This window comes from Equus caballus, chromosome 27 (genome assembly GCF_041296265.1).
Source record: "Equus caballus isolate H_3958 breed thoroughbred chromosome 27, TB-T2T, whole genome shotgun sequence".
Classification (NCBI taxonomy): Eukaryota; Metazoa; Chordata; class Mammalia; order Perissodactyla; family Equidae; genus Equus; species Equus caballus.
In genome coordinates, this window is record NC_091710.1 from 33,303,013 (window position 1) to 33,330,957 (window position 27,945).

General features: G+C 44.3%; 1 protein-coding gene and 1 long non-coding RNA gene across 6 annotated transcripts in view; one reads left to right on the forward strand and one right to left on the reverse strand.

Annotated features, from left to right (window-relative positions):
- On the reverse strand, positions 1–25,742 carry LOC111770907 (uncharacterized). Of its 2 annotated transcripts, XR_011433383.1 has the most exons (5): positions 25,421–25,723; positions 18,098–18,538; positions 3,691–3,784; positions 2,784–2,986; positions 1–330 (listed from the first exon to the last, which is right to left on the reverse strand). It is a non-coding gene; the product is annotated as an uncharacterized lncRNA (long non-coding RNA). The 2 variants fall into 2 exon arrangements; XR_002804377.2 differs by lacking the exon at positions 18,098–18,538 and having other exon boundaries at positions 25,602–25,742.
- Positions 24,962–27,945, forward strand: part of MFHAS1 (multifunctional ROCO family signaling regulator 1) — a 94,999-nt gene continuing 92,015 nt past the window's right edge. For all 4 annotated transcript variants that reach the window (XR_002804376.2, XM_023630579.2, XM_023630576.2 and 1 more), the window contains exon 1: positions 24,962–27,941. Coding sequence is in view for 3 of the 4 variants with exons in the window: in XM_023630579.2 (XP_023486347.2) it covers positions 24,962–27,941 (2,980 nt within the window). In the remaining variant the exon portion in view is untranslated. The remainder of the gene's footprint in view (positions 27,942–27,945) is intronic.

Consider the following 27,945-nt stretch of genomic DNA (forward strand, 5'->3'; position numbering starts at 1 on the left):
TTTTTAAAATATATTTTATTAAATTCTTCAGGATAGACAAATTTAAGAAATGTCTGGCCATAGATGAAAAAAGGCCAACAAGAAACAATACAATGGGTATTTGTTAGAATATGTGTTGCCAGCCCCTTCTCTCTTCAAAAGAGTCATTCTTTGACTGGTTTTTTTTTTTTTTTTAAGTTTTGTTTCAACCAATGTCAGAATTCCCAGCAAGAATCAGGCAGGATTTTACTCTTTGGATAACGGCGTGGTTTATTCTTCTGTATTTGGGTGCACATTACACAATACCCACAGCAGACTTTTCTCTCCCTGTAATTATCTCCCATCAGGACACTGGAGCACAAGGGAAAATCAGAGCATTGTTAATATTTGGTCTGGACTAAATAAATGCATTTAATTTTTTTTATTCTGGTAAAATGTACATAATTGAAATCTACCATTTTAACCCATTTTAGGTGTACCATTGACTGGCATTAACTACATTTACCATGTTGTGCAACCATCACCACTATCCATTTCCACAAATTTTTCTTCTCTAAAACTGAAACTCTGTATCCATTAACAATAACTCTCCATTTCCTGACCCCCTCAATCCTTGGTGACCTTTTCTCCCTTCTATCTCTATGAATTAGACCACTCTACGTATTTCATATAAGAGAAACCTACACTCTTTGGCCTTTTGTGTCTGGCTTATTTCATTTAGCATAGTATCTTCAAGGTTTGTCCATGTTGGAGCATGTGTCAGAATTTCATTCCTGTTTTGGGCTGAATACTATTCTATTTTTTATATATGCCACATTTTGTTTATCTGCTCATCTTGGGTTTTCCTACCTTTTGGTTATTGTGAATAATGCTGTCATGAACATTGGTGTACAAATATCTACTTGAGTGCCTAAAAATTTGATTTTTAATAGAATCTCCTTTCTAACCCACACAGCATAGGTGATGTGCATTTAAACCTTATTGAGAATTTTCCTTTTGAGATGTTAGAGCTCCAAAGACTTTATGGAGAAATCATACAGATGAAATATTTTCATGATTTTGAAAGACAGATAGAAAGTTGGTGTAAACAAAGAGAGAGGCTTAACACAAAGGAAACAAAGGTGCAGCCTAATGACAGGATATATATATCAAATACCACAACCACTGTAATACATCCTGCGTTTCTCCTTTAATAGATTTTGTCTTAGTTTCCTGGAACTGAATGTATGCCGATGAAACAGGGGAGGCTGGCTCAGTTTGAGTGATCTTAGAACGATATTTAACTTGAGTGAAAATTATTTTATTTAATACTCGTTTAAACTCTTCAAACTTATTTTGTGGGTTTAAGTAAACCATTAATTTTCTTACATAAAAGTGGACTTTGGGTTAAAAAAAAAAATCTGTTTATAGATTTGCCTATTTGCTATCCCTGGCATCTAGGAACTTTGAGAGAGATTTTTGTTTTAGCAACAAATTCTGTCAGATTTTTTTTCCACAACCTAAGTGGTTTTCTGTAAACACAGCAAGCACATTCCTCTTGTCAGAGGTTGAGACAAAACAAATAAAACAGATGGTCAGTTGTGCATCAGCCAACATGACCCCAAAATGTGATTCTTATTTTAAAAACCATACTGATGAGATTTTCAGTGGAGCAACTATGTAGCTCAAGCAACCTTTAACTGTACTGGTACCACTCCTTGTAGCTACAGGCTCCAACTGTTGCTAGGTAACCATTTTGAAAGGGACACCTAGCAACTATTAACTGCCATCTTCCTTTTCTGCTCTATCATTCTATGAACAGACAAGTAATTCTTAAGTTCAGTATAACTTCCAAAGTCCGGGAGGGAGGAGAAAAGAAAGATAGAGAGATGTCAGACTATTAGTGCCTATTTACGGAAATACTTAAAAGAAAAACAGCATGCTAGTCATAAATGACTAGTTTCTAAATATTTCCATTGTCTTAGACCCCAAACTTACCACCTTCCAAAACAGCATGTTAGTGTTTTTATTTTGTGTTGCTTTCCTTTTTTTTTTTTTCCTAAAGATTGGCACCTGAGCTAGCAACTGTTGCCAATCTTCTTTTTTCTTTTTTTTTTCTTTGTGCTTTTTCTCCCCAAATCCCCCCAGTATATAGTTGTATATTTTAGTTACTTTACATTTTTAAAGGTTATACTTCTTGGCATTTCTCCTCAAATGCAGAAAGTGTATAATTTTGATAGAAACGAAACAAAAGCTAAATTTATACTGTTTGGATCATTTAAAAAACTCTTTTGGCTAGATGATGAGTTAATGCAAATTATGCTACCGATCAATTGTTATTCCATGCAAGGGCATAATCTTTTTGTGAACAAGAGTCCACTTTATGCACCCCTTTTGTTGGTTACAGTTAAGTGCTTAAGAATATCTCGGAATGTGGGGGCTTACAAGGAGAGTTATACTATGAAAAGTTATGTACCCTCATTTTCTGAGGGACTGAGGTGGAGGGATAAAAGGCAGGGAGTAAAAGATACAAGGAAAATCTATGTAGTTGGGATTAATCTGTGAAAGGAAATTCAAAATAAGAGCAAGGTAAACAAGACTGAAGTTTCTTTTTCATTCCATGTAAATTAGCTGGTATGGTGGCTCCACAATTGGGAGAGGAACATAGGCTTCTTCTATTTTTTGTTTCTATCATTCTCAACCCTTGTCTGCCACCTGGTTGTGGTCCAAGACGGGTGTTCCACCTGGACGTCATGTCCTATTCTATTCAGCAGGAAAGAAGAAGAATGAAGAGAAAGGCCCACCCCTCCCTTAAGGACACTTACTGGAAATTCCACGTTCCACTTCCAAGTAGAGTGTAGTGTTGACATACAGTTTCTTTTGCCTGCAGTCTAACAGATTCCACTCATTTCCAAAGTCACTTAGGTTAACATTTTGCCCCCTCACCTCGCAGCGAAGTTATTTCATACATTGTAGTACAGATAGTTTTGTCACATTCTGCATTCCATCCTGGAATTCCCTTGACCTCCTAAATGGTTCGTAAATTTACATACATTAGGTTCATTCTTTGTGCTATAAAATTCTGTGGGTTTTGTCACATATCACTTTAAATATTAATAAAATATATCGTTTGGCTATTTGGATAAATTATATTTAATAATTTGGTATTTTAATATCAATTTAACACAAACAACAGCAAAAATTTGCTCAGGGTTGCACAGCTGTTAAGTGGCAGAGCTGGGATTCAAACCCAGAGGAGAGGGTCTCCAAAGCCCCTTTCCTTCTATCATGTCATTTCCTCTCTTGAAGAATCTTAAACTCTGAGTCGCCTCATCTGATAGGGAGAAGTTTAGATTTCCCGGTGTAGAGTTGCTCGCCGTTTCCCATATATTGGCATAACGCTTCTTGGCTATCAGATCAGGTTTGGAGAGTGGGTGTGGAATGGTTTGTTTTGAGAATTGCCAACCGCCATTGGATGAAAATGGCGCATTGACAGCTACTTTGGTAACAGATTAGTGATGGGGCACAGACTCGTCCAAGTTGTGGGGGGGCCTCATTAATAGTCAACTGTAAAAGCCCATCCCATCGCCCATGTTTCTTTTCCCTTGTATTGATGTCTTGGATCAGGCAGCGCCTGTTTACAATCTGTGCCACCTTCAGCTGCTCAATAACTAGCGGATGCTTCCATCCATCCATCCCTCACCACCTCATTACCCTGCTGTGCCCTCTCACCTCACAGTTTATGATGTACCCAATAAGGTTGCTCCTCTGACTTCTGTCCAGGACGACTGACGGCTTTGGAGGCTGAAAGAAGATGGGACTCGTGCTACGGCAAAATAAGGAAACGAGCGTTGTGTCAAAAAGTTGCAGTCTGAGGAAGAAAACAACCTACCTTTTCATAGAAATTCAGCTAAAATTCAAAATAAACCACTGTATTTTTCTCTTCCCTGAGCTGCCACTGAAATGCATTCCATGGTAGAGACCGTTAACCGTCTTCCCTTATCAATTTGCCCCTTCCTGCTCAGCACCAGAGCTGTTGCATGATATCAGGCTCATGGCCATCCAGAATAATGTCTTCCAGACTTTCTAGAAAACCCTAGTTGATAAGGTTGCCTCCCACAGGGGTACAGGTTAGCAAACGTTCAGATACTGCTATACGTGTATACTGGAACTGAACAATTAAGGAAAGGGGTGGTGGATGGTCGGAGCCAGGCTTCTCACTGTTGAAGCAAGAGAAGGTGGTTGGAATGATCAATGTGGTAATGAATTAGAGTTAGAGACATCTGTATGAACTCCTGTTTTGCTTAACATAGATACAAATGGTTACATATAGAAATATTTATGGATATATGTAGATACATGGGTTAGTATACGCACATATAGTTTCTTTCTCTTTCAGCTGAGAAGCAAAGGCACCCCAGAGTAACAATGAGCATATTTGTCACCCAGATCTTGATTTATTTATTTATTTTTTTGAGGAAGATTAGCCCTGAGCTAACATCTGCTACCAATCCTCCTCTTTTTGCTGAGGAAGACTGGCCCTGAGCTAACATCCATGCCCATCTTCCTCTACTTTATGTGTGGGACACCTGCCACAGCATGACTTTTGCCAGGCAGTGCCATGTCTGCACCCGGGATCCGAACTGGCGAACCCTGGGCTGCTGAGAAGCGGAATGTGCTAACTTTAACTGCTGCCCCACCGGACCGGCCCGTAGATCTTGATTTCTACTACCATTCTCCGACAAAAGGAACCAGGGCTCCTTAGAGATATGACTGATTCTAGAAGTGGGGCAGGAAACATATGCGATGAACCTGGAGCATCTTGTAGAGCCAGAAATCAAGGAAGCGCTCAAAAGAAAAAAAAAGCCCATAATGAAGGCGTATGTCAAAGGGACAAGGAAACAATTGCAAGAGCTACTGGTGGCCAAAGCTGGAAAACTTGAGCAAGAAAAGAAATAAAGAAGGATTTATTGGATTATAAACCAAAGTATTAAAAAAAAATTCTCAAATTCAAACTGATGTAAATGGCTGAACAGGGCCGGCCCTGTGGCACAGTGGTCAAGTGCACATGTTCCACTTTGGTGGGCCGGGGTTTGCTGGTTCGGATCCCGGGTGCAGACATGGCACCGCTTGACAAGCCACGCTGTGGTAGGCATCCCTCATATAAAGTAGAGGAAGATGGGCACGGATGTTAGCTCAGGGCCAGTCTTCCTCAGCAAAAAGAGGAGGATTGGTAGCAGATGTTAGCTCAGGGCTAATCTTCCTCAAATATGGCTTCCCTGCCCTGTGAATTCTGGATAGTGAGCTAGCATATGGAATGTCTCCAAATTCCTGTGCACTTAGTTCCACTCCTGACAAGGCATATAGAACACGTTTTTAGAAAGAAAACAAATAGCCCCCTCTTTTTTTTTTAACATCTGGAGTCTGGAACAAATATCGATTTGAACATCAGGTAGGGAGTGACATCTGAACATAAAGCTCACGTTGAAACAGACTCACTTCGCTAAAGATAACAGAGATGCAGTGAACTGACTGATTAGTCACACCACCCAGCTCTAATTGTGATTACAAAAGTCACTGTTTTTTATGGGCAACACCCAATGAGCCAGACTCAACCGGAGGAATTAAGGGAGCGTTTACAAAGGAGTGCTGAATGACACCAGCCTTGTTGCTTCAGAGAACCTTCCCAAAAAGCAAACCCAACAGCCTGGAGCAAAGCAGGGGAAAAGAACTCTTTCAAAGAGGTTAAGTCATCAAGTGACAAGAAACCCAAGACCCACAGCCAGTGAAGGGAGGGAGGGACCCAGGAGAACGGGGTTCTGGAAGCACCAAACGAGATGCCAAGGATGAGCCACTGATGGAGGCAGAATTTCTAGTCCTGCTCTTAAAGAGCTGAGGTCATGTGTTTTTTCTCAATGATTTCTGAAAAAGCATTTCTTTTTCAGTAATTTTTTCCTCATTTGTATTTTTCTATGTTGTCTTTGTTAACACTCACAATTAAATAAGCAAGCAAACCAAATAAGTACCAAGTGGGAGAACACGATAGAAAACAAACGAAGACCATATATGGGTGTAACTCTTCATAATGGTTTTGTTATAGAGGGATCTGAATTGTCAGCCGCAATTAGTGTGTTACAATAGGGTTCTGTTTTACTTTAAGCTGTAGGTATTAGAATGGGTAAAACTTTCAGGCATGAAAAACTAAATCCATTTTTTTCTGCAAGTGAGAGTGATTGATGATGAAGACACGATGTCTCCAAAATAAAAGTAGACACATTTTGAGTGAATTTTGTTTATCACTAAAAATTATTTTGGAGGCAGTTTATATCATATAAATGACCACTTTGGTCCTGTATGGCTCATGTAGCATGTCAAAATTTTGATGAATAATAATTGTATCTCACATTTTTATAGCTTGTTACATTTTAAGGAATGTTTCATACACTTTATCCCAGTTGTTGTCACCTTGACATCCTTTTCATCTTAGACCAATTTCACTTAAATCTTAGATACGTAAAGCTAGATCCTTCTGAAAAATAACCCCAGGGTGAAGAATACCATAAGATATTAACAATATTGAAATAGTGTACATTATCTGGAATTACAGAGAAATCTAAAAATCATTATATCCATGGTCCTCTCGTTTTTCTCCTCGGATTTCATTCTCAGGTCGTGTCGGAAGATCCATGCACTGACACTTTGCTACAAAAGTTTCCATCTTGGCTGCACTTGAGAAGCTTCTTTAAAAAAATCACCATGTCCAGGTCACACCCCAGACCAAATTAATCAGTATTCCTGGGGGTGCGATTCTAGCATCAGTATAGATAAATGTTCCAGGTGATTCTTAAATGTAGCCCAGTTTGAGAACCACTGTCCTTATATAAAAAGAGACTTCTCGAAGAAAACGGGGTTGTGTGACCCTTCTGGTGTACTGAATTTTGGGATCATATAATTTCCAGCAATGTCTGAAGAATCAAAAGTACAATTAGACTTTGAGAAAATCTTTTACAGACACTGCATAAAGGGTTTCCCCTGCTTTTGCAATCGATTTGGGTGGAGGAATCCATTTTAAAATTAAATGAGGCACAAGCATAATGAAACTAATTGGTAACTTACTTACAGACCATATATTTCTGCCAAGACAGCAACTTACTTTGTGAAGTGCTGGATATAGATGGAGAACGAGTTCTTGAAAGAACATTTACAGTAACTGAGTCACCACCTACTGTCACAACAAGCCAATTTCTTACCTGAGAGGCTTTCAAATTCAGGAATAGTAAACGCTTTTAAATGAGCTGTAACAAGCACAAGATATAGACAAATGACTTTCGGGAGTCAGTTGCTTGAGACTAAATATTCAAAATTCTCTAAATCTAGCTCTGACATTGACTCACTCATTGATCTTTAGGGATTTCGTTTTTGTGCTTTCATTTTGCCATCTATAAAATGGAGTATTAGCATCTGTTTCATGGAGGTATTAAAAGACTTATTTATACTGTGCTTTGAAGATTTAATATATTTAATACATGTAATTAAATTCCATGAGTGTCCCATGGAAGTTGCTGAAGATATGACTGAAGTTCATTGTTCTAGCTAAAAGTTAGACTCTCTTCAACCGTATGTTCATTTTCAACTCTTTGTCCATTCATTGATTCAATAAATATTCAGTTGTGACCTACCGTGTGCCAAGGCCTAGGTTATTCAGGGGTGAAAAAAAAATTCCCTGTCTTTATGAAGTTATAGTCGTGTGTGGGGAACAGACAGCAAACCAATATACACCAGGTAATGATAAGCACTTGGGGAGGAGGTAGGAAGAGATGGGTAAAGAGATAGACAGTTAAACGGGGCAGGAGAGGGATCAAATTTAGTTGGGGTGGTTGGAGAAGGTCTCCAGGAAAGTTACAAGAAAAAGCAGGGAAGGAGTTCATGCAAACATCTTAGGAGAGATTTCCAGAGGGAACTGTAAGAGGAAAGTGCTCCAGATTTTCAAGAATAATACAAAGGCCATCACAACTGGGATGAAGTGAGTGAGGGGCTTTATTTTAAATTACCAACAATCCATGCTTTGTAAGAGTTAAAATAATACATCTAGACTTCTTTGCCAAGTATATGACGATGGTTTACAGGTCAGCACAGGAATTCCAAAAATGGAGTCCTGGACATTCTATTCTTAGTCAAATATTTATTAGTACTCATTATTTCCTACTTTAAAAAAACCACGGATTTTGTTCTCAAGGAGTACATAGTTTAAAGAATATATACATCTGTTCACTCTCAGTATGGATGAAACTAAATTATATTAGTATTAAGTTTGTGTTAGTGTTTAGGCAGATTCTATGGTGATGTTATGCCATTTTTTTTTTCACCTAGCAAAGTTGCATAGTAAGAAAAAAGTGACTCCTCAAAAATAATGACACTGGAATAAGACTCCAAAGGAATAATTTACGTTTTCTGTAGGATCTCAAAAAAGTCCCTAAGTTTATTGATTAGGCTGAAAGATCATCCAGAAGAACAGTCAATGCTTTCTGGAAGTGTATAGCTTATAGAATATAGTACTGACAATGGAAAACGTACTAAGATGTTTATAATCAAAGTAATAAGAAAAGTTTTGAAAAATATGGAATATTTCAGGAAAACCAAAAAAGTATAGATAATAATATAAGGGATAGTGCATATTTGTTAAAAAAATCTATAATCCATATTTTGATTTCATTTACATAAAGTTAACAGCAATACATGCTTATATAGCCTTGATCTTTTTTTCTCTTTCTCTCTCTGTAAATTTAATCAACTCATAGTCAAAACTGTTTCATCTCTACCCAAATGACAGATAGCATATCATTTTATCTCTAAATATTTCATTAGTACCTCTAAAAGATAGTCTTTAAAAAAAAAACAAGAACAACTGAACAATACTTTCTTTATATCATTCCATATTCACTCAGTGTTCAAATTTCCTGTATCGTCTCATAATTTTTTTAATTCAATGGATTTTTAAAATCTGTGGTAAAATATATACAAGATAACATTTATTATTTTAATTATTTTTAAGTGTACAGTTCAGTGGCATTAGTACATTCACATGGTTGTGCAACCATCACCACCATCCATCCCCAGAACTTTTTCATCTTCCCAAGCTGAAACTTTGTACCTATTCAACAATAATTCCTCATTCCCCTGCTCCCCGCAGCCCCCGGCAACCTCCATTCTACTCTCTGTCTCCATGAATGTGACCAGTCTAGGAACCTCATGGAAGTGGATCATACAATATCTGTTCTTTTGTGTCCAGCTAATTTCACTCAGCATGATGCCTTCAAGGTTCCGCCATGTTATAGCATGTGTCAGAATTTCCTTCCTAGTTAAGACTATTTCATTGTATGGATATACCAAATTTTGTTTATCTAGTTGTCTCATAATTCTTTTAACTATTTTATTTCAGTCTTTATTGCAAATTGACTGAATTCTTTGGGGGCCAAAACTGCACATAAAACAAGTGCTAGTGATATTTTCAAAACTCAAAGAGATGAGGAATCTAGAAATCAAATGACAGAATTTAAACCCTCTGTAAGACCTTTAGAGGCGCTCTAACAATCCAAAGTTAACCACTTCAAAAATAAGAACAAACTGCTCTCCGCAGTTGCAGGGCCAGGTTGCTCTTTTGTGTAGTGGTTACGGTCTCTGTCACACGTAAGACATCACTGCAGAGCACCCAACAGCAGCGAGGTCAGCTCCGCGTGCCCAGCTTGGTTGGTTGGGAAAGAGGACTGTGCTCTGTCACGTTGATTCAGTGCCCCTGGCAGAGACACTGCCTGTGTTTGTTCCCAGACAGAATTTCCCAATATATCTGAAGTCAGCTTGCAGAGCACCAAAATGCTAGGAGCCTACATCATCATTAAGTCACTTCTAATGCCATCTCTTGAAAGAACAGGTAAATGTCAGAGAGACTGATGTGAATAGATATTTTGGATCACTGACATCAAGCAGGGAATGAAAATTTGAAGATTCTGAGTTCATTATAGTTATTTATATATTATTATTTATATTTAGTTATTTATGTATCTAAAAATAAATATTATTTATTATTATATACTAATATAGTCTTTAAAAACATTATACTAAGGTCAGCATCAGGATCATATAGTGATAACACTGTGTTACATCGTTCTTAACATACATTCATTTTAAAAGATCTTAATTAGATCAACTAAACTAGAAAATCATGTCTCATTTCACATAATTGCAAAATTTCCATCACTGACATAAAATAGAATAGATTTAATAAGCTTTTTGAATTTTGTAGCTCTTTCATACGTGTACATATACAGACCCCTCCTGTAGCAAAATTCCTTATAAACGAAAGGAAATAATGATCTTCGCCTCACATTGGAGTCTGGCCTCACCAACATGAAGTCTGAGTAAACTTAACGTGGTATAAAATCAAGTTCTCTAATCAGGTAAAAATTGGGAAGATATCTATGCTGTCCAAAATATGCATACATATTAATATTGAATGGAATTTAAAGATTATACAATTCATGGGGCTGTAATTTCTTTGGATTCAAAAATTGAGAACTGATGAAAGCTACGGATCTTCTCCCTAGAAAAATGCATATAATTTTGCTATAATTTCCCACATTCATGGACTTGCTGATGCACACTGTCAGACTCCAAATTAAGCATCTGATGTAATTCAACTCCTTCCTTTACTGGTTGATGGAATTAGAATCAGGGTGGCTATTCGACTCACCCAGAGCCACAAAGTGAGGTCGGGTAGAGAGGTCACTCTAGTTGCAAAGTGATTTTTACCAACACTTGGTTATGAAACTTTTAAATAAGAGTTCACCTAACTTAGATGATTGATGGAAAGGCACTATTGCCCAAAGGTATCTCCTCACTCAGCCTCTGGCAGTGCCTTAAATTCCTACAGGCGGGGTCTTCAGGTTGCATACTTGTATTAACGCGGACAAGACATTAAACACTGTCCTCCATTCAAATGTCAAGCGAAAGCAAACTAGAATATGATATGGGCCATTAGGCTCAGACTCCCTCTCCCACCTTGAATTCTCCTTTGGGATTCTTGGTCTGCTCACCTGCTGTTGACCTTGATGCCCTTAGGCATCTGCCTACTTCTCCAATGCCCAGCTCCGCAGAACACAGAGGAGAGGCAAGAGAAATCTCGTGTCAAAAAAGGGAGGTGGGGCAGAAAACTCTTTCCCAGGATTAAAGTGAAGCAAAGAAACCATTTCCAGAACTTCATCTCCTTCAATTTTTTTTTTTCTTGAGGAAGATTTGCCCTGAGCTGACATCTGCTGCCAATCCTCCTCTTTTTGCTGAGGAAGACTGACCCTGAGCTAACATCCGTGCCCACCTTCCTCTATTTTTTTAATATGTGGGACGCCTGCCACAGCATGGCTTGATAAGTGGTGTGTAGGTCTGCACGGGGCATCTGAACCGGTGAACCCCAACCCCCGAAGTGGAACGTGAGAACTTAACCGCTGCACCACCGGGCCGGCCCCAAGTTTAAAATAATTTTGCAGCTAAAAGTGAGAGTTCTGGGTATCTTTGGTATTGTAATACTAGGCAACCATATTCCCGACACTGAAATGTATTTAAAAATCCCCAATTTTATGAGTTTCATGCAATTAACTTGGAGAAACTGCACATGTTGGATAAGGGTTGAATGAAGACCAACAAGGAAGCTTAGATTGATATTCCAGGAAAGATGGGGATTTCCTCGTGATCATCTTTGCTCTCAAGCAAATCACAAATGGAAATACAGAAATATAACATTAAAAATAACAAGTGCTTCTTGTGATTGCCTAAACAAAATATATGTTCTCTTTTGCATGATTTTCTTTTGAATTATAACTTATTCTAATAATAAAGATAATACCTACTATAAAAAATTTGGAAAACAAAGAAGGAAGAAAATAACATTGTCGTAATTCTAGCATGCAGAGATAAAAACTGCTGACAATCTGAAGCATATATATTCAGGTTTTTTCTATGAATGTACATTTACACACACACACACATACATATAGGTATGACGTAGCTACATCAAAGTAAGGTCATGCTTTATATGAATAACTGTATCTTGAAATTTTCAGCAATGTTACAACATAGGTATATTTGAAAGTTATTAAATTTTCTTGGAAAGCAATTTCTAATGGCTACATAGATTCTATCATATATGTATGCCAACATTTACCTAACCAATCATTACTCTACTGTTGGAAATTCAGGGTGTTTTCAGTTTTCCCCACTAAATATCTTTGTATGTGGACCTTTGGGTGCATCTCCATTTCCTTGGAACGACTCCTGAGAGTAGAACATATTTTTAGGTTTTTGCTGCATATTATTAAATGCTCTGAACAAAGTTGTGCCAATATACTCCTGGCTGTAATACCCGAGAGCAATCCTTTTCCCTATTCTTCCATGGATATGTATGTTTAAAAAGCTATGCCAATTTAATATGTTAAATATGGTATCCTATTTCAATTTGCATTACTTTTGAGTACTCGTGAGGTTAAACTATTTTTTTCACATATTTATCATCCATGTGTATTTCTACTAACGTAAACTGTTTTCTTTACCTGTTTTTCTACTATGATATTCATCATTTGCAAACTGATTTGTAGGAATTCCTTATATATCTTCAATATAATCCCTATATAGTAACATACAGTTATGCATCGCTTAATCATGGGGATACGTTCCGAGAAACGTGTCATTAGGCAATTTCGTCCTTTCAAGAACATCATAGGGTGTACTGCAGGGGAACAAAATTTGCCACCCCAAAATGTGTCTCTTTAACACAAGGATTACTTTAGGCAGATTATTTTTTATTTATTTTTTTTCGAGGAAGATTAGCCCTGAGCTAACTACTGCCAGTCCTCCTCTTTTTGCTGAGGAAGCCTGGCCCTGAGCTAACATCCGTGCCCATCTTCCTCTACTTTATATGTGGGATGCCTACCACAGCATGGCTTGCCAAACGGTGCCATATCCACACCCAAGATCCAAACCAGCGAACCCCAGGCCGCTGAGAAGCAGAATGTGCGAACTTAACCACTACGCCACCGGGCCGGCCCCAGGCAGATTATTTTTAAGAAACAAAAGACTTAGAAAGTTTTACCTGTTACCTCCCCCTTAACTGCCTAAAAGAATTCAAATAAAAAATCCTGTCTCAGGAAGCAAGCTATCACCTTAGTATAACATGAACCAGATAGTGGGGAGGGAGGAACCTATAAAAGCCTGTTTGTTGGGCTCCCCTCTGTGTTCTTCTGTTTCTGCGTGGCCAAACTCTTCTTTTCCAAATATTTTCTCCTTTTACCTGCCTGTGAATTGCCTTCCTTCCCTTTGAAGTCCCTGACTCTCCTCACCCTGAAAATATTCTTTTGTCCTTAGCTGAGGATGGTATTTAAGATGAGGGCTTCAGCCTTTTTGGTGAGTTACCGGGTTTTCCTGGGTTTCTCCCATGTACACATGTTATTAAACTTTTGTTTTTCTCCTGTTAATCTGCCTCATGCCAATTTAATTCTTAGAGCAGCCAGATGAACCTAGAAGGGTAGAGGAAAATTTCTTCCTCCCCTGCAGTACTCACACAAACCTCAATGGGATAGCCTACTGCACCCCTTGGCTAGATGGCAGTCATCGTATGGGAACACTGTTGTATATGTGGGCTGTTGTTGACCAAAATGTCATTATGCGGTGCATGACTATTGAATATATTTCCCCTGTTTGTCATTTTCTTTAGCTTATGATGGCACTTTTTTCCTCTCATGTATCATGAAATGTCACCTGTGTTCCCAGGGTGATTTGAGCTGACCTGCTTTACAGCGGGGGCAGGTCTCATCACGTTTCTGCGGTGGGGTGAATGCAAGGGACACAAATGAGGGTTTGGGGAGTTAAAGCTGAGGTTCTGGGGTTGAAGTCCTCAGCACCTCTGGTTTCTCCCAGATCTTCCCATTCTAATTGCCAAGAGTATACATTTTCTCAATAAACACACTAATCTTATTTTCAAGTGGTTACAATACAGAATTTGGTTGTATTGATTTGTGTTTTTTTACAGGCTTTTTAGACTGATTTTGAGCAGTCTTAGATGGCTGGCTGTGGTCAGAAAGGCTTGTGGTATGTAATTGTGTTCTTACTGTTTTTCTCTGTCTGCTTTTGCCTAGGCAACCTTGGCCTGAAGCCTCTCTCCTTCTTGCTTTCATTCCACTTCCTTGAAAAGCTGCACGAACTGAACACACTTTACCAAACCTCCTTTGTTTCCAGGACTACCCACTTCCCACCTCATCTGCTTTGACATAACAATTTTCTTTGATGGTCTGTAACCTGCAAACTTACTTCCACATAAAAATTTCTATGCTAAGTGTCTTTTGGTTTCAAGGAAGAGAAACCAATTCAAGAGTGCTCTAGCAAAAGCAGAGGATTTACTGTAAGTCTTTAGGGCAGAGAATGTTGCTAAAACTCAAGAATACTAGGCAAGAAACCAAAACGTTCTTGGAAATCCAAGAAATACACTCTCTTTCTTGTATCTGATATCATTTCATGTCTGCCTTTTTCTTTCTTCGCGAGCTGGCTTTCCTTTGCTCCCAAGTACCTCTGACAATCTGGAGATGGCTGCTCATGGTTTCCAATTTAAAGTGAGGACCCACAGAAAGAATGACTTTCCTACTCTCCTATAGGATAGTCCTGAAGGGTAGTAGAGTATGTCACCCCAGACTGACATGCCACTTTGGCATAAGGATTATTTTGAGCTGAAAGCAATTAAGGAGAAGCAGACACAAGAAAAGCTCCCTGTCCTCCCCTATTTGCCTAAAAGCAGGACATAAATTTACAGAGGTGTCCCTCTTACCCTCTCGACCAGGAAGGACAAAGGTTAAGCCTCAGAGACAACTTTATACCCTCATCGATGGAGAAGGCTCTGACTTGAACGTGCATAACAACCCTCCGTCTCCTGCCCTGAACTGGCCTCCTCCGCACCTTTCTTATGTCTGCAGCTGAAGATGCCATATAGGCCAGAGTTCTAAGCCACCACTTTGAATTACTCATTTTTCCCTGGATGTTTCCCATCTATACATGAGGTATACATGTTAAGAAACTTCTGTTTGCTTTTCTCTTGTTAATCTGTCTTCTATTACAGGGGTCTTAGCCAAGAACTCAGAAGGTTAGAGGGAAAATTATTTTCCTCTCCTACAATCCCAATTCCAGATTTCTAGGATAGGGACTTTGCCCCAGTTTCAATTAATTACTTGCTTTGGATATAATTAACTGAGGGCAGGAGTGTGGGGCCTCAATGGACAAATAGCTGCTGGGAGTCCACTGCTGGGAGGACAGGGGACAGTTAAAGGGACCATTGAGAATTTACACAGATACGAAAAGTCATGCATCACATTAACTGTATTTTTTTTTTTTTTTTGAGGAAGTTTAGTCCTGAGCTAACTGCTGCCAATCCTCCTCTTCTTGCTGAGGAAGACTGGCCCTGAGGTAACATCCGTGCCCATCTTCCTCTACTTTATATGTGGGATGGCTGCCACAGCATGGCTTGCCAAACTGTGCCATGTCCGCACCCAGGATCCGAACAGGTGAACCCTGGGCTGCTGAAGCGGAACGTGCGCACTTAACCGCTGTGCCACAGGGCTGGCCCCGGACATTAAATGTATTTTTAAAAATCACACCCTATAATCTTCTATCACAAATTTAATGTTATATACCAGGAGATTTAAAAATAAAGCTATCCATTTTAAGAATATCATCCGTAAATAGGGGACTATTAAAATTAACAAAAAAAAAAAAACACCAGCGGAGAGTTTCGTCCCAGTTACCTTCAGTGTTTTTGCAGAGATGAAGCCTGGGACACAATAAGGACAAGCAGTAGGGTTGTGTGACTATGCCAAATGCAGCACGGAACCTGGGGGAGGCAGGACACGCCACCTCAAAATATGCTGCTTTGGTATATGATTATTTTGAGCAATAGGCACTTGAAGAACAGCAAATGCGAGGAGAGGCTTTCTCTGAACTCCCCTTATCTGCCTACAGGCAGATCCTCCGAGGAAGTCAATTGTCGTAGATCCCCTCCCCAGGAGTGTCGTCAACCAGGGAGGACTGACTCATGACAGGAGAGGAGACTAGAGATCAACACCACGCCCTGAACAACTCTGTCACAAACTATCACCCCTCCCATCTCTTCTTCTAAGAGCCCATTCATCTTTCCTAAAAATCATTTACTCGCCCCTAAGAGGCCTACACCTCCCCTCCCCTTTCCCTATTAAGGTGGTTTTTTTTTTTTTTTTAAGATTTTATTTTTTTCCTTTTTCTCCCCAAAGCCCCCCAGTTCATAGTTGTATATTCTTTGTTGTGGGTCCTTCTAGTTGCGGCATGTGGGACGCTGCCTCAGCGTGGTTTGATGAGCAGTGCCATGTCCGCGCCCAGGATTCAAACCAACGAAACACTGGGCCGCCTGCAGCGGAGCGCGCGAACTTAACCACTCGGCCACGGGGCCAGCCCTTAAGATGGTTTTTTAAGCCAGAGTTCTAAGCCACCTCTTTGGGGTATGCATTTTCCCCCAGTTATCTCGCATGTATCCATGAGGTGTACAGTTAATAAACATCTGTTTGTTTTTTTCTTGTTAATCTGTCTTTTATTACGGGCGTCTCAGCCAAGAACTCAGAAGCGTAGAGGGAAAATTATTTTCCCTCCATTACAAACCTAAACTGCTAGGACAAGCCTCCTATAACTTTCCCAGTTTAATCTGAGGCACGTTTTCATTTAATTTGTACATTGTGTTAAACTTGTTATTTAAAAAACTTATTTAAAAAAGCCAAAGAAGAATAACAGATTTAATACTATTCTATACTAGAACAAAACCCAAACTCCTAAGAGACAAACTTAATACTCTTAGTTTTTAAAGACCGCAGAACAATATTACCCTACAGAGGAAGAAAAGGACTTCCTCAAATTGTTCTTTAACATCTGATGAGCCACTGCAGTTAGGGAACAAAGGAACAAAACTCAGGAGTCCGCTGCTGCTTTATCTAGACTTTCATCCAATCTGTGCTGGGAATTTTGAAACAGTATTTTTTTAATTTATAAGAAGATCATAGCTTTTTCTTTTTACCTTTTCATTTTATTATTATTTTTTTTTTTGAGGAAGATCAGCCCTGAGCTAACATCCGTGCCCATCTTGCTCTACTTTCTATGTGGGATGCCTGCCAGAGTATGGCTTGTCAAGTGGCGCCATGTCCACACCCAGGATTTGAACCGGTGAACCCTGGGCTGCCAAAGCAGAACATGTGCACTTAACCGCTGCGCCACCAGGCCAGCCCCAGGACCACAGCTTTTGAAGACTGCCTTAATCAACAGTAGACAAGGCTTTATTTTTACACTCTGATAAAGACAACAGAGGCAGAATCTTCTCAAATTATCTTGTATTCAGGCACCCTGCACAGGGCCTTATGCAAATATTCATTGGATTAACAATGAAGTTATGACCAACTGGGATGCTTCTATTATGACACCTCATAGTCCCTCATACTGACATGGCCTTATTCCAAGGCACCTCCCATTTCATGGGATGAAGCAGAGGAGGTGGGAATCCGATTTCATTGTTCTATTTTACAGAAGAGTAAACAAGCTCTTTTTTGCTACAGGAGTAATAAAATAGCAGGAAGAACACAAATGGTAACTTCAGCTTCCCTGTATTTTAATAAATACATGGCTTTATCATAAGTATAGTCAAAATTACGGTTCTCAGAGAAGATTTCACCTTTTTGAAAATGCTATGCTATGCTTTATGATGTGTGTTATACTATGTCACCATAGACTTTGTTTCTATTTTAGAAATCCAATGTTTCACAAGGAGGATGCAATATCCTTGCGTCATTTATTTAAAAGCCAGCAGTTAACTAAATTTGTTTTTGAAAATGGGAGATATTTATCAAAACTGTGCAGACAGAAGCAAGGTCTTAAACCATTTGTCTCACTGACACCAAATCTCACAAACAAACATTACATTTCAGACTAGTAACTAAACCTCCACTACTGGGGCTGCACAATTTGTGCACTGCACACAAAGGCACCCATAGGCACCTTTCACAAAGACACAGCATATGGCTCCTCCTTGTCCATGGCTTACCTTCAGCATTAGGCACAAAAGGAGGGGGGTGCAGCCTCTCTGCTCCCCATCCTCCCTGTTCCCTCCTCCTGGACATGCTTCATCTTAAAATGCCAAGTGTGCTATAGTTAGCTTCATTTGTCATGACTATTTCACAGATGTTTTTCATTAAACTTTCACTGGAATGGTTTTCCTTCCTTTTGTCAGAAAGAGGATGTTTGCACCAGGATTGGGACTGAGAATGGTGGGGGTGGGCCAGGGAGGGGGGTCATGGACACTGCTCCTTACAGACCCCCAGGGTAAGCCCTGGAATTCTAGGTGACACTGTGGCAAATCCTTTAGCCTTCGGTGAAACAGACTGGATCCTGAAGAATGTCTTCAGCTGAAAGTACTTCCAACAGATGCTAAAAATACATTGCAGTTTATTTTCCTCAGTAGGGAGCATATGTGTTCCCACTTGACCTGGAAACACAAAGAGATCCAATGTTAAATTTAACGCTGCCCATTCCAAGATAAATTTGTTTTCTGTCGAGCAAGGGAAAGAAAAAACAACAGACATATTGGTACAATTTTGCCTTTGCTCTCTGGAGGAGTCAGTGTGTCTTGAAGAATTTTCTGTGTTCCCTGTTGGTAGCTAAGTGACCCCTCTCAGACTTCTTAGCCAATGCCGATACAAACTGGCTCGAATTCAAATCAGACAGTGAGTTCAAGGCAGATTTATTAAATTTGGGGAAAGAAGGGGGAGGAAGTTTAAGTTTTTATTTTCTCCAAACGAAAGATGTCAGATTCTTTGTACCTAATCTTAGCTCGATAATTTAGTCTTCCGTCTTTCTGGGTTTTTTTTATTTTAATGTTTTTCTCAAAAGACAGAATCTGAAATGCTCCCTAATTGAAGTATAGATTTTTTGGGGGACACATATTAAATCCTTTCTCTCTAAAACAAGCAAAGAAAGAAAGAAACAAATCAAACTCAACTTATCTAAAAGTGGCGTGGAAATACTACTTCCTGCTGTCACATTTAACAACAGATGTTAATCCCAGTTCTCGTAGTTGGGGATAGTGTTTGCTTACAGCTTTTGGTTGCCCAATATGACCTTCTTCAATGTTGTAAGAGCCAAATTCACTTTCTCCTGAAGACTGGGTGTCAGCCCTGTTCTCCAGCTGGTACCACTTCTCTACAGCTTAAAATACACAGTCAGCTGACAGTGAACTAAGACCCATTCCCCTCCACCCCACCAACCCCCCAAGAAAGAGCACAGTGATTGAAACATGAGCTTTGGACTCTGTCTTGTGTTTAGTCTGGATTCGGCCACTCAATAGCTCTGCCTTCATTTTTCTCCATCTATAAAACGAGAATCATAAAGGAACCTGCTACTCACGGCTGTTGTGAAGATTAAATGAAATACTGAATGAAAAGCATACAGCACAGGGTGTGAGTGTATAGAAAACCTTTAATACGTGTTAGCTATTATTACGGGGCATTATTCTTGGATACCTCGGTTGGACATGCCCAGTATCAAAGAGTTTAGATGACATGACCTCGAAGATCTCCTGTGGCTAAACTGCCTTATGTCAATTCTTAAGGCTTTATTTCTAATCCTCTTCTTTGGAGCAAGCCTAAAACCTGTTAGAGGGGCATCCCTCCTTTTTCCTTTTTCTATTTTTCCCTTGATTTCCTCTACTTCTATCTCCAAGAAAACCAAAGAACGGAGTGGCCTGATTAAAATCCTGGAGGTGAGAGTTTCTCTTACTTACCTTTAGCCAAATAGGAGGGGACATTTTTGTTAATGTTTATTCAAAGCAAACTATTAACTGGATCTAAAATCACAAAAAAGGAAAAATGTGGGGAGTCCTTTCTCTTTTATCTTTTCACGATACAGGCAGCATATACCCGGCCCCTCCAGACTTCAAGGCGAGAACTGAGTAAATTTCGCCATGAAAGGTTGTATCCTAGCTTTGGGCTTCGTTTGCATTGAAGGCTTAAGGGCTGGCCCAATTTCCTCTTAAAACTAGACAGGGAGTTTCCATACTCCAAAGTTAGTTAGAATGTCAAGCCCAAGAACGTCATCTCTGATAAGTCAGTAAGCATTTACTGAGTAAATGAAATCAGAATTCTTGAAAATCTAAAGCAGCTGGAGGAAGTCAAAGCCTGCATTTCTGGGAAGCTATGCCCTCTGAACTGCTGAAGGGGAAAGGGAGAGCAAGATAAAGTGATCTTCTGAAGGACCAAGGAGGTTAACTAACCGTACTGGTTTCCTAGGATTGCTCTGGTTTTAAGCTCAGAATGTCTCTTATCCTGGGAAACCCCTCAGTCTGTGCACACTGAACATTTGGTCACCCTAAAATAAAAACTTGATTACATTGCGGTTGATAAAATTAAAATTCAGTGGAAAAGGGTACTAACACGATTTTCCAAATCAACCATCTTTAACATAAATAGAATAAGTCGAAAAAGCATAATGACTAACTACTCTCATAAAAGGATCCATAACTAGGCAATTCCTGGCCAGTTTGTCTATGTAGTTATAGCGATTCATTTCATAGCATTTATTCTAATTGCAAACTTGATTCCTACAAGGAACTAATTAGCCTTCATAGGGCTCTTTTTGAAAAACCGGACCTTAACATGACACCAAATATTCTATGGGCCAAGAAAGTAGAAAGTTTCCAAAGGAAGTTGCTTAACATTTTCAGCGATGGGAAGGAGGTCAAGGAAGGAGAAAGGGTGAGTGAATCTTTTAGAGAGCAACCTTGTGGGTGGGTGGGGATAGAAGCCAGATTACTGGGCCCAAGGAGGGAACCAGTGAAGAGGAATCAGACCAGCCCCAGACCACTTATGCAACATATCTGACAGGGAAAGAATCAAGCAACGAAGCAGTAGCAAGGTCAAGAGAAAAATCTGCCGGGATAGAGGAAAGTTGAGCATGTTGAAGACAGAACAAAAGAAACCAGGGATGAAAGCTTACACGGAGCTTATTGCTAGTCTCAGAAGGCTGGGAGTGAAGGACCCCTGCTGCTGGGCCACTCAGACTGCGACACTGACAGGTCATGGAATGGAAGACTCTGGCCCAAGTGCCCGGGGATCCTCCCCTCTGGCTAGCCACATCTTGGCCTTGCTCAAGACCTAGCTTTCATTGCCCTAAATGAATCATGCCTTCGCAGAGGGTCTGGATTCTGGGAGAAAGCCAATTGCAATTATATGGCAGCAGCCAAAATGAAAACAGTCTCAGAGTAAGAAAAACAGGATAAATGGAAAAGTTTAGAAAGTGTATAGATTAGGTCCATGATGTCGGATAAACATCCAGGGCAAGAGAACCTCCAATAATCAGAGTCCCTATTTTCCAAACTGAAATGATTGGGTTTTGCTTTTAGGAAAACCCCAACATGTGCAAGGCCACCTCTAACATGTGCAGGGCCAGGAGCAAGAGCACAAGTGGAGGCCCATATACTCTATGCTTAAATATTGAAATGTGCTACATTGGGCTAACAAATGTGGCAATACCCATGCTCCCTCTCATCCTAACCTGGGCTCCACCAGCACAGTGAGGAGCCTGTGGGCACATCAAGCTCCACCCACGCCCAGAGGTCTGGAATGTTCCCATCAGCAACCCCTGAATGACTCTGAAAGACTGCCCCACCTTCCCAAGCAGGCTTGAGGCTGTTTGTACCAGAATTCAGGGACTCACACCAAGCGTGCCCTAGAAGGTCCAGGGGGCTCGTCCCTCATACCCCTTGGCCCATCAGAAACTTTACCATAAGGGGTGGGGTGTGGCAAGAGGAGTGCCAGGTTGGGTGCCCAGGTTGGGATCCTTCTTTCTGAGTTGAAGAGCCATGCTGGACACAATTTCTTTTCCTGGTGTTATATTTTATCCTGGCATTCTCCTGATCTGACTTCCAAAGAACGCTTGGATAAGGCTTTTTACTACAAGGCTTCCCACGATATTGACTGCAACAGTCCACAGCAAGCTGAAGGGCTCAAAAAGAACGTTCCTGCCGAGCAAACTCATTTACACCAGGCTTTCGTGCTCCAGGGAGCAGCAAGACGCCCCAGACAGGGTGTTCTCTGATCCTACCCAGCAATCTTTATCAGACGAAGCAAATTACAGACTATCTCCTGACGAAGGAAGAGCAGAGTTTTCAAAGATCTTAAAGCTGGAAGTATAATTTTCTGATGGAAACTGTTTAGTTTTTAGTTCTGAAGAACTGTTTAGCATAGGTTATTTAGATCCAATACAAACCACTTTAAGACTTCAGTTTAAGCACTCAAAGTGGGGTACGGAGGGGGTCAGCCAGGTGGCCGAGTGGTGAAGTTCACGCGTTCTGCTTCGGTGGGCCAGGGTTTCTCCCGTTTGGATCCTGGGCGTGGACATGGTACTGCTCACCAAGCCATGCTGAGGCAGCATCCCACATGGCACAACCAGAAAGACTACAACTAGAATATACAACTATGTCCTGGGGGGCTTTGGGGAGAAGAAGAAAAAAAAAAGATTGGCAACAGATGTTAGCTCAGGTGCCAATCTTTAAAAATAAATAAATAAATACAGTAGGTTAGGGAGCTGAGGCCTTTTTTGTCTTCTTCCCCAGGCTGAGGTTCAAGTTTGGTGGGAAGGAGCTAAAGAGTGGAGGATTTGGGGTCTGACTCAAGAATCCCATGAAGGGATGTGCTCAGCAGATTACCCCCACAAGGGGAATTAGCACACCTGGCTCTACCCTTTACCTGGCTGGCTGACTGGGAAGTTACTTATCTTGGGCCTGTTTCCTCCTCTGCAAAACAAAGGGTCGGCCTAGATGATTTAGAATTTTTCTTGGGGTAGGGGGCCAGGGGAACCCTTGGGCAATTAGGTCTCCCAAGAAGTCCTTTAGGGTGAACACAGCTTGCCCTGTTTAATGTACTCACATTTCACCCATGGTGTCCCAGCCCGTGGAACCCACCTGGACCCTGGGAGCATCGTCCAGTTGCAGGATGTACGACCCAGGCTTGATAACCATCACTGGGGCAGCTTTCCAGCCTGGGACGTTCAGGCGCTGTCTTTGAAGAGACAAACTATTACAACTCAAATACTTGCACCGAATTTGGGTCCCCCAGTGATAGCAACGGCATGTGTGGGAGAGAGCCACAACGTGTAAAGCGGTGCATTTAACCAATTACATTCGATTTTGTGTCTCTGAAAACTCTTTGCTTCATTAGCAGCCAATCTGGAGGCAGTGATGGAGGTGGCATCTGGAGAGTTGATAGGTTTCAAGGTTTTGGTAAATTCTGAAGAAGTTATTAGTGTAGATATGATCTCAAAGAAACTTCCTCACACACACAAAATAAACTTCCGAGTTGAGCAGCGGGCTGTGAATTTTGCTTGAAACAGCTCTTTTTATTTTTGAGGAAGATTAGCCCTGAGCTAACATCTGCTGCCAATCCTCCTCTTTTTGCTGAGGAAGACGGGCCCTGAGCTAACATCCGTGCCCATCTTCCTCTACTTTATACGTGGGACACCTGCCACAGCATGGCTTGTCAAGCGGTGCCCTGTCCGACCCAGAATGCCAACCGGCCAACCCGGGCCACCGAAGCTGAACGTGCGCACTTAACCGCTGCACCACTGGGCAGGCCCCCGCTGTCATTTTCTTGAACCTACAGCATTACAAGTACTGTACAGTTGGGGATAAGGTGTTTGTTGCACGGGGCGAGGATGAATGGGATACCCCAGATAAAACACGGTGCGTACCCCCGTCCCCCGCCCCCCATTAGGCCGGCGAGGAGCCTGCTCAGAGCCTTTCCCCGGGGAGTGAGAACGTCTGTTTCAGTTGGTCGAGCACAAAATAGGGCCTCAATAAATATTTACCAAATGAATGACTGGTTGCCTGCTTTTCTCTCTTTTGTTTAGTCGCACTCTGGTTCTAAGCTCCTACAAGGAAACCAGGCCTCTGAGTTCTGCCAGTTCCATTACAGTGTGGATGTAGAGTGAGTGGAAGGGGAAGGGGGTAAAGAACGAGCAGGGGAAGCCAGCGGATCCGACACGTGAGGGAAGAAAAAAGAAATCCTTAGGGGCTCAGGGCCGACAAAGAGCCAGACGCCGGCGACCGCAGGCAGGAGAGCCCGGGCGCCCCGGAGCCGCAGCCAGGACGGGCTCCCCGCGCGCCTCCCGCCGAGCGCGGTCCGCATCGCGGGACCGCACCGGGCCAGCGCCCCAGCCCCGCAGCCGGCGCTCCTCCGCGGCTCCCGCCCCCGGGGCGGTGCCGGGAACACGCGGCGCCTCCGCCGGTCACGTGGGGGCCACTCCGCCGGGCGGCGCTGCCGCTTCCCGATCGCGCCCTCGCAGCACCGGGGACGCGGCGCTCGCGCTCCCGCCCGGGCCCGGGGAAGCGGAGACAAGGAGGCGCCCCGGCCCTGCGCCCGCACCATGCCCGCCGCCGAGCCGAGCGCCGCCCTCCTGCAGCCGCTCGCGGAGGCCACGACGCTGCGGGCCGCGGGGCCGCGGCTGCGAGGGTAGCGGGACCGGATCGGCACCGAGGCGGCGCGAGGCGGGCGGAGCGGGAGGAGGAGCAGCAGGCATCCTCCGCGGCGCGGCGGGCGGGCGGCGGCCCTGCCGGCCCGGCGCGCCCATGGCCCGGGAGGAAGGAGAATGCGCGCGGCGCTCCCCGCCGGCCGCCGCCGCCTGCCCCCGAGCCGCGTGCTCGGCGCCCCCCGGAGCTGCTCGCGTCGCCGCCGCGCCCCAGCTGCGGGCGCCCAGCCGCTGGCTGCGCTAGGACCCCCAGCCGCCGGTCGCCGAGGGGCGGTGGGAAGGGGGGAGCGGGATCGACAGCGCCCCGGAGAGTGGCGCCCGCCCGGGCGCAGCGCGGCATGTAGCTGCGGGCTCCCGCGCCCGCGTGAGGGTGTCGGCCTGGGGCCCCGCCATGGCTGGAAAGGACAGTGGGAACCTGAAGACGGTGAGGCTGTGGCGGGACGCCGCCCTGCGCGCCAGGAAGCTGCGGAGCAACCTGCGCCAGCTCACGCTCAGCGCGGCCGGGGCCGACCCCATCGACTCCCCCGACGCGCCCCAGCTCGTGCTGCCGGCCAACATCGGTGACATTGAGGTGCTGAACCTGGGCAACAACGGCCTGGAGGAGGTGCCCGACGGGCTGGGCTCGGCGCTGGGCAGCCTGCGTGTCCTGGTCCTGCGCAGGAACCGCTTCGCCCGGCTGCCCCCGGCGGTGGCCGAGTTGGGCCACCACCTCACTGAGCTGGACGTGAGCCACAACCGGCTGACCGCCCTGGGCGCAGAGGTGGTGAGTGCCCTGCGGGAGCTGCGCAAGCTCAACCTCAGCCACAACCAGCTGCCCGCCCTGCCCGCCCAGCTGGGCGCCCTTGCCCACCTGGAGGAGCTGGATGTCAGCTTTAACCGGCTGGCGCACCTGCCCGACTCCCTCTCCTGCCTCTACCGCCTGCGCACCCTCGACGTGGACCACAACCAGCTCACTGCTTTTCCCCGGCAGCTGCTGCAGCTGGCGGCCCTGGAGGAGCTGGACGTGTCCAGCAACCGGCTGCGGGGCCTACCTGAGGATATCAGTGCCCTGCGTGCCCTCAAGATCCTCTGGCTCAGTGGGGCTGAGCTTGGCACCCTGCCCAGCGGCTTCTGTGAGCTGGCCAGCCTGGAGAGCCTCATGCTAGACAACAACGGGCTGCAGGCTCTGCCCGCCCAGTTCAGCCGTCTGCAGCGGCTCAAAATGCTCAACCTCTCCTCCAACCTTTTTGAGGAGTTCCCTGCCGCGCTGCTGCCCCTGGCTGGTCTGGAGGAGCTCTACCTTAGCCGCAACCAGCTCACCTCAGTGCCATCCCTCATCTCGGGCCTCAGTCGTCTTCTCACCCTGTGGCTGGATAATAACCGGATCCGCTACCTGCCGGACTCCATCGTGGAACTGACCGGCCTGGAGGAGCTGGTGCTGCAGGGGAACCAGATCGCCGTGCTGCCGGACAACTTTGGCCAGCTCTCCCGGGTGGGCCTGTGGAAGATCAAGGACAACCCACTGATCCAGCCCCCCTACGAGGTCTGTATGAAGGGGATCCCCTACATCGCAGCCTACCAGAAGGAGCTGGCTCATTCCCAGCCGGCGGTGCAGCCGCGCCTCAAGCTGCTTCTGATGGGCCATAAGGCTGCAGGAAAGACCTTACTCCGCCACTGCCTCACCGAGGAGAGAGTGGAGGGAAACCAAGGAGGAGGGGACAAGGAGAAGAGCTACCCACCTTCACCTCCTCCCGTGAGTAAGGGCATTGAGGTGACCAGCTGGACGGCCGATGCTTCCCGGGGCCTGCGGTTCATCGTGTATGACTTAGCTGGCGATGAAAGTTACGAGGTGATCCAGCCCTTCTTCCTCTCCCCAGGAGCCCTTTATGTGCTGGTGGTGAACTTGGCCACCTATGAGCCACCCGGCTTCCCCACCACCGTGGGCTCCTTCTTGCATCGGGTAGGGGCCCGGGTGCCTCACGCCGTGGTGTGCATCGTGGGCACGCACGCAGACCTGTGTGGGGAGCGGGAGCTAGAGGAGAAGTGTCTGGACATCCACCGCCAGATCGCCCTGCAGGAGAAGCACGACGCGGAGGGGCTGAGCCGTCTGGCGCAGGTGGTGGACGAGGCCCTGGCCCGGGACTTCGAGCTGCGTTCCGCCAGCCCCCACGCAGCCTACTATGGGGTTTCGGACAAGAACCTTCGGCGGCGCAAGGCCCATTTTCAGTACCTGCTCAACCACCGGCTGCAGATCCTCTCCCCGGTGTTGCCTGTTAGCTGCAGGGACCCCCGCCAATTACAGCGCCTTCGGGACAAACTGCTCTCGGTGGCCGAGCACCGGGAAATCTTCCCCAACTTACACAGAGTGCTGCCTCGATCCTGGCAGGTGCTGGAGGAGCTGCATTTCCAGCCCCCTCAGGCGCAGCGCCTTTGGCTAAGCTGGTGGGACTCGGCGCGCCTGGGCTTGCAGGCGGGTCTGACCGAGGACCGGCTGCAGAGTGCTCTCTCCTACCTGCACGAGAGCGGCAAGCTGCTCTACTTTGAGGACAGCCCGGCGCTCAAGGAGCACGTCTTCCACAACCTCACCCGCCTCATCGACATTCTCAATGTCTTTTTCCAGAGGGATCCTTCCTTGCTGCTGCATAAGCTGCTCCTAGGGACCAGCGGAGAGGGCGAAGGCGAGGGGGAAAGCTCCCCCGTGGTGGCGCTGCCCAACCCGAGCCAGGACGTGCTGCGGGCCACCCAGCTCCATCATTATGTAGAGGGCTTTCTGCTTCATGGGCTCTTGCCAGCCCATGTCATTCGGTTGCTGCTTAAGCCTCATGTCCAGGCCCAGCAGGACTTGCAGCTGCTGCTGGAGCTGCTGGAGAAGATGGGACTCTGTTACTGCCTCAATAAACCCAAGGGCAAGCCTTTGAATGGGTCCACGGCCTGGTACAAGTTCCCATGCTATGTGCAGAACGAAGTGCCCCACGCGGAGGCCTGGATTAACGGGACCAACCTGGCGGGGCAGTCTTTCGTGGCTGAGCAACTGCAGATTGAATATAGTTTTCCCTTTACCTTCCCACCTGGGTTGTTTGCACGCTACAGCGTCCAAATCAACAGCCATGTGGTGCACAGGTCCGATGGGAAACTTCAGATCTTTGCCTATCGGGGGAAAGTTCCAGTGGTGGTGAGTTACAGACCTGCCAAGGGGGTCCTGCACCCAGACACTCTGTCCATTGCCAGCCATGCATCATTACCAAATATATGGACGGCATGGCAAGCCATAACCCCTTTGGTAGAGGAACTGAATGTCCTACTTCAGGAGTGGCCTGGACTGCACTACACCGTGCACATTCTCTGTTCTAAGTGCCTTAAGAGAGGGTCGCCCAATCCACACGCTTTCCCAGGTAA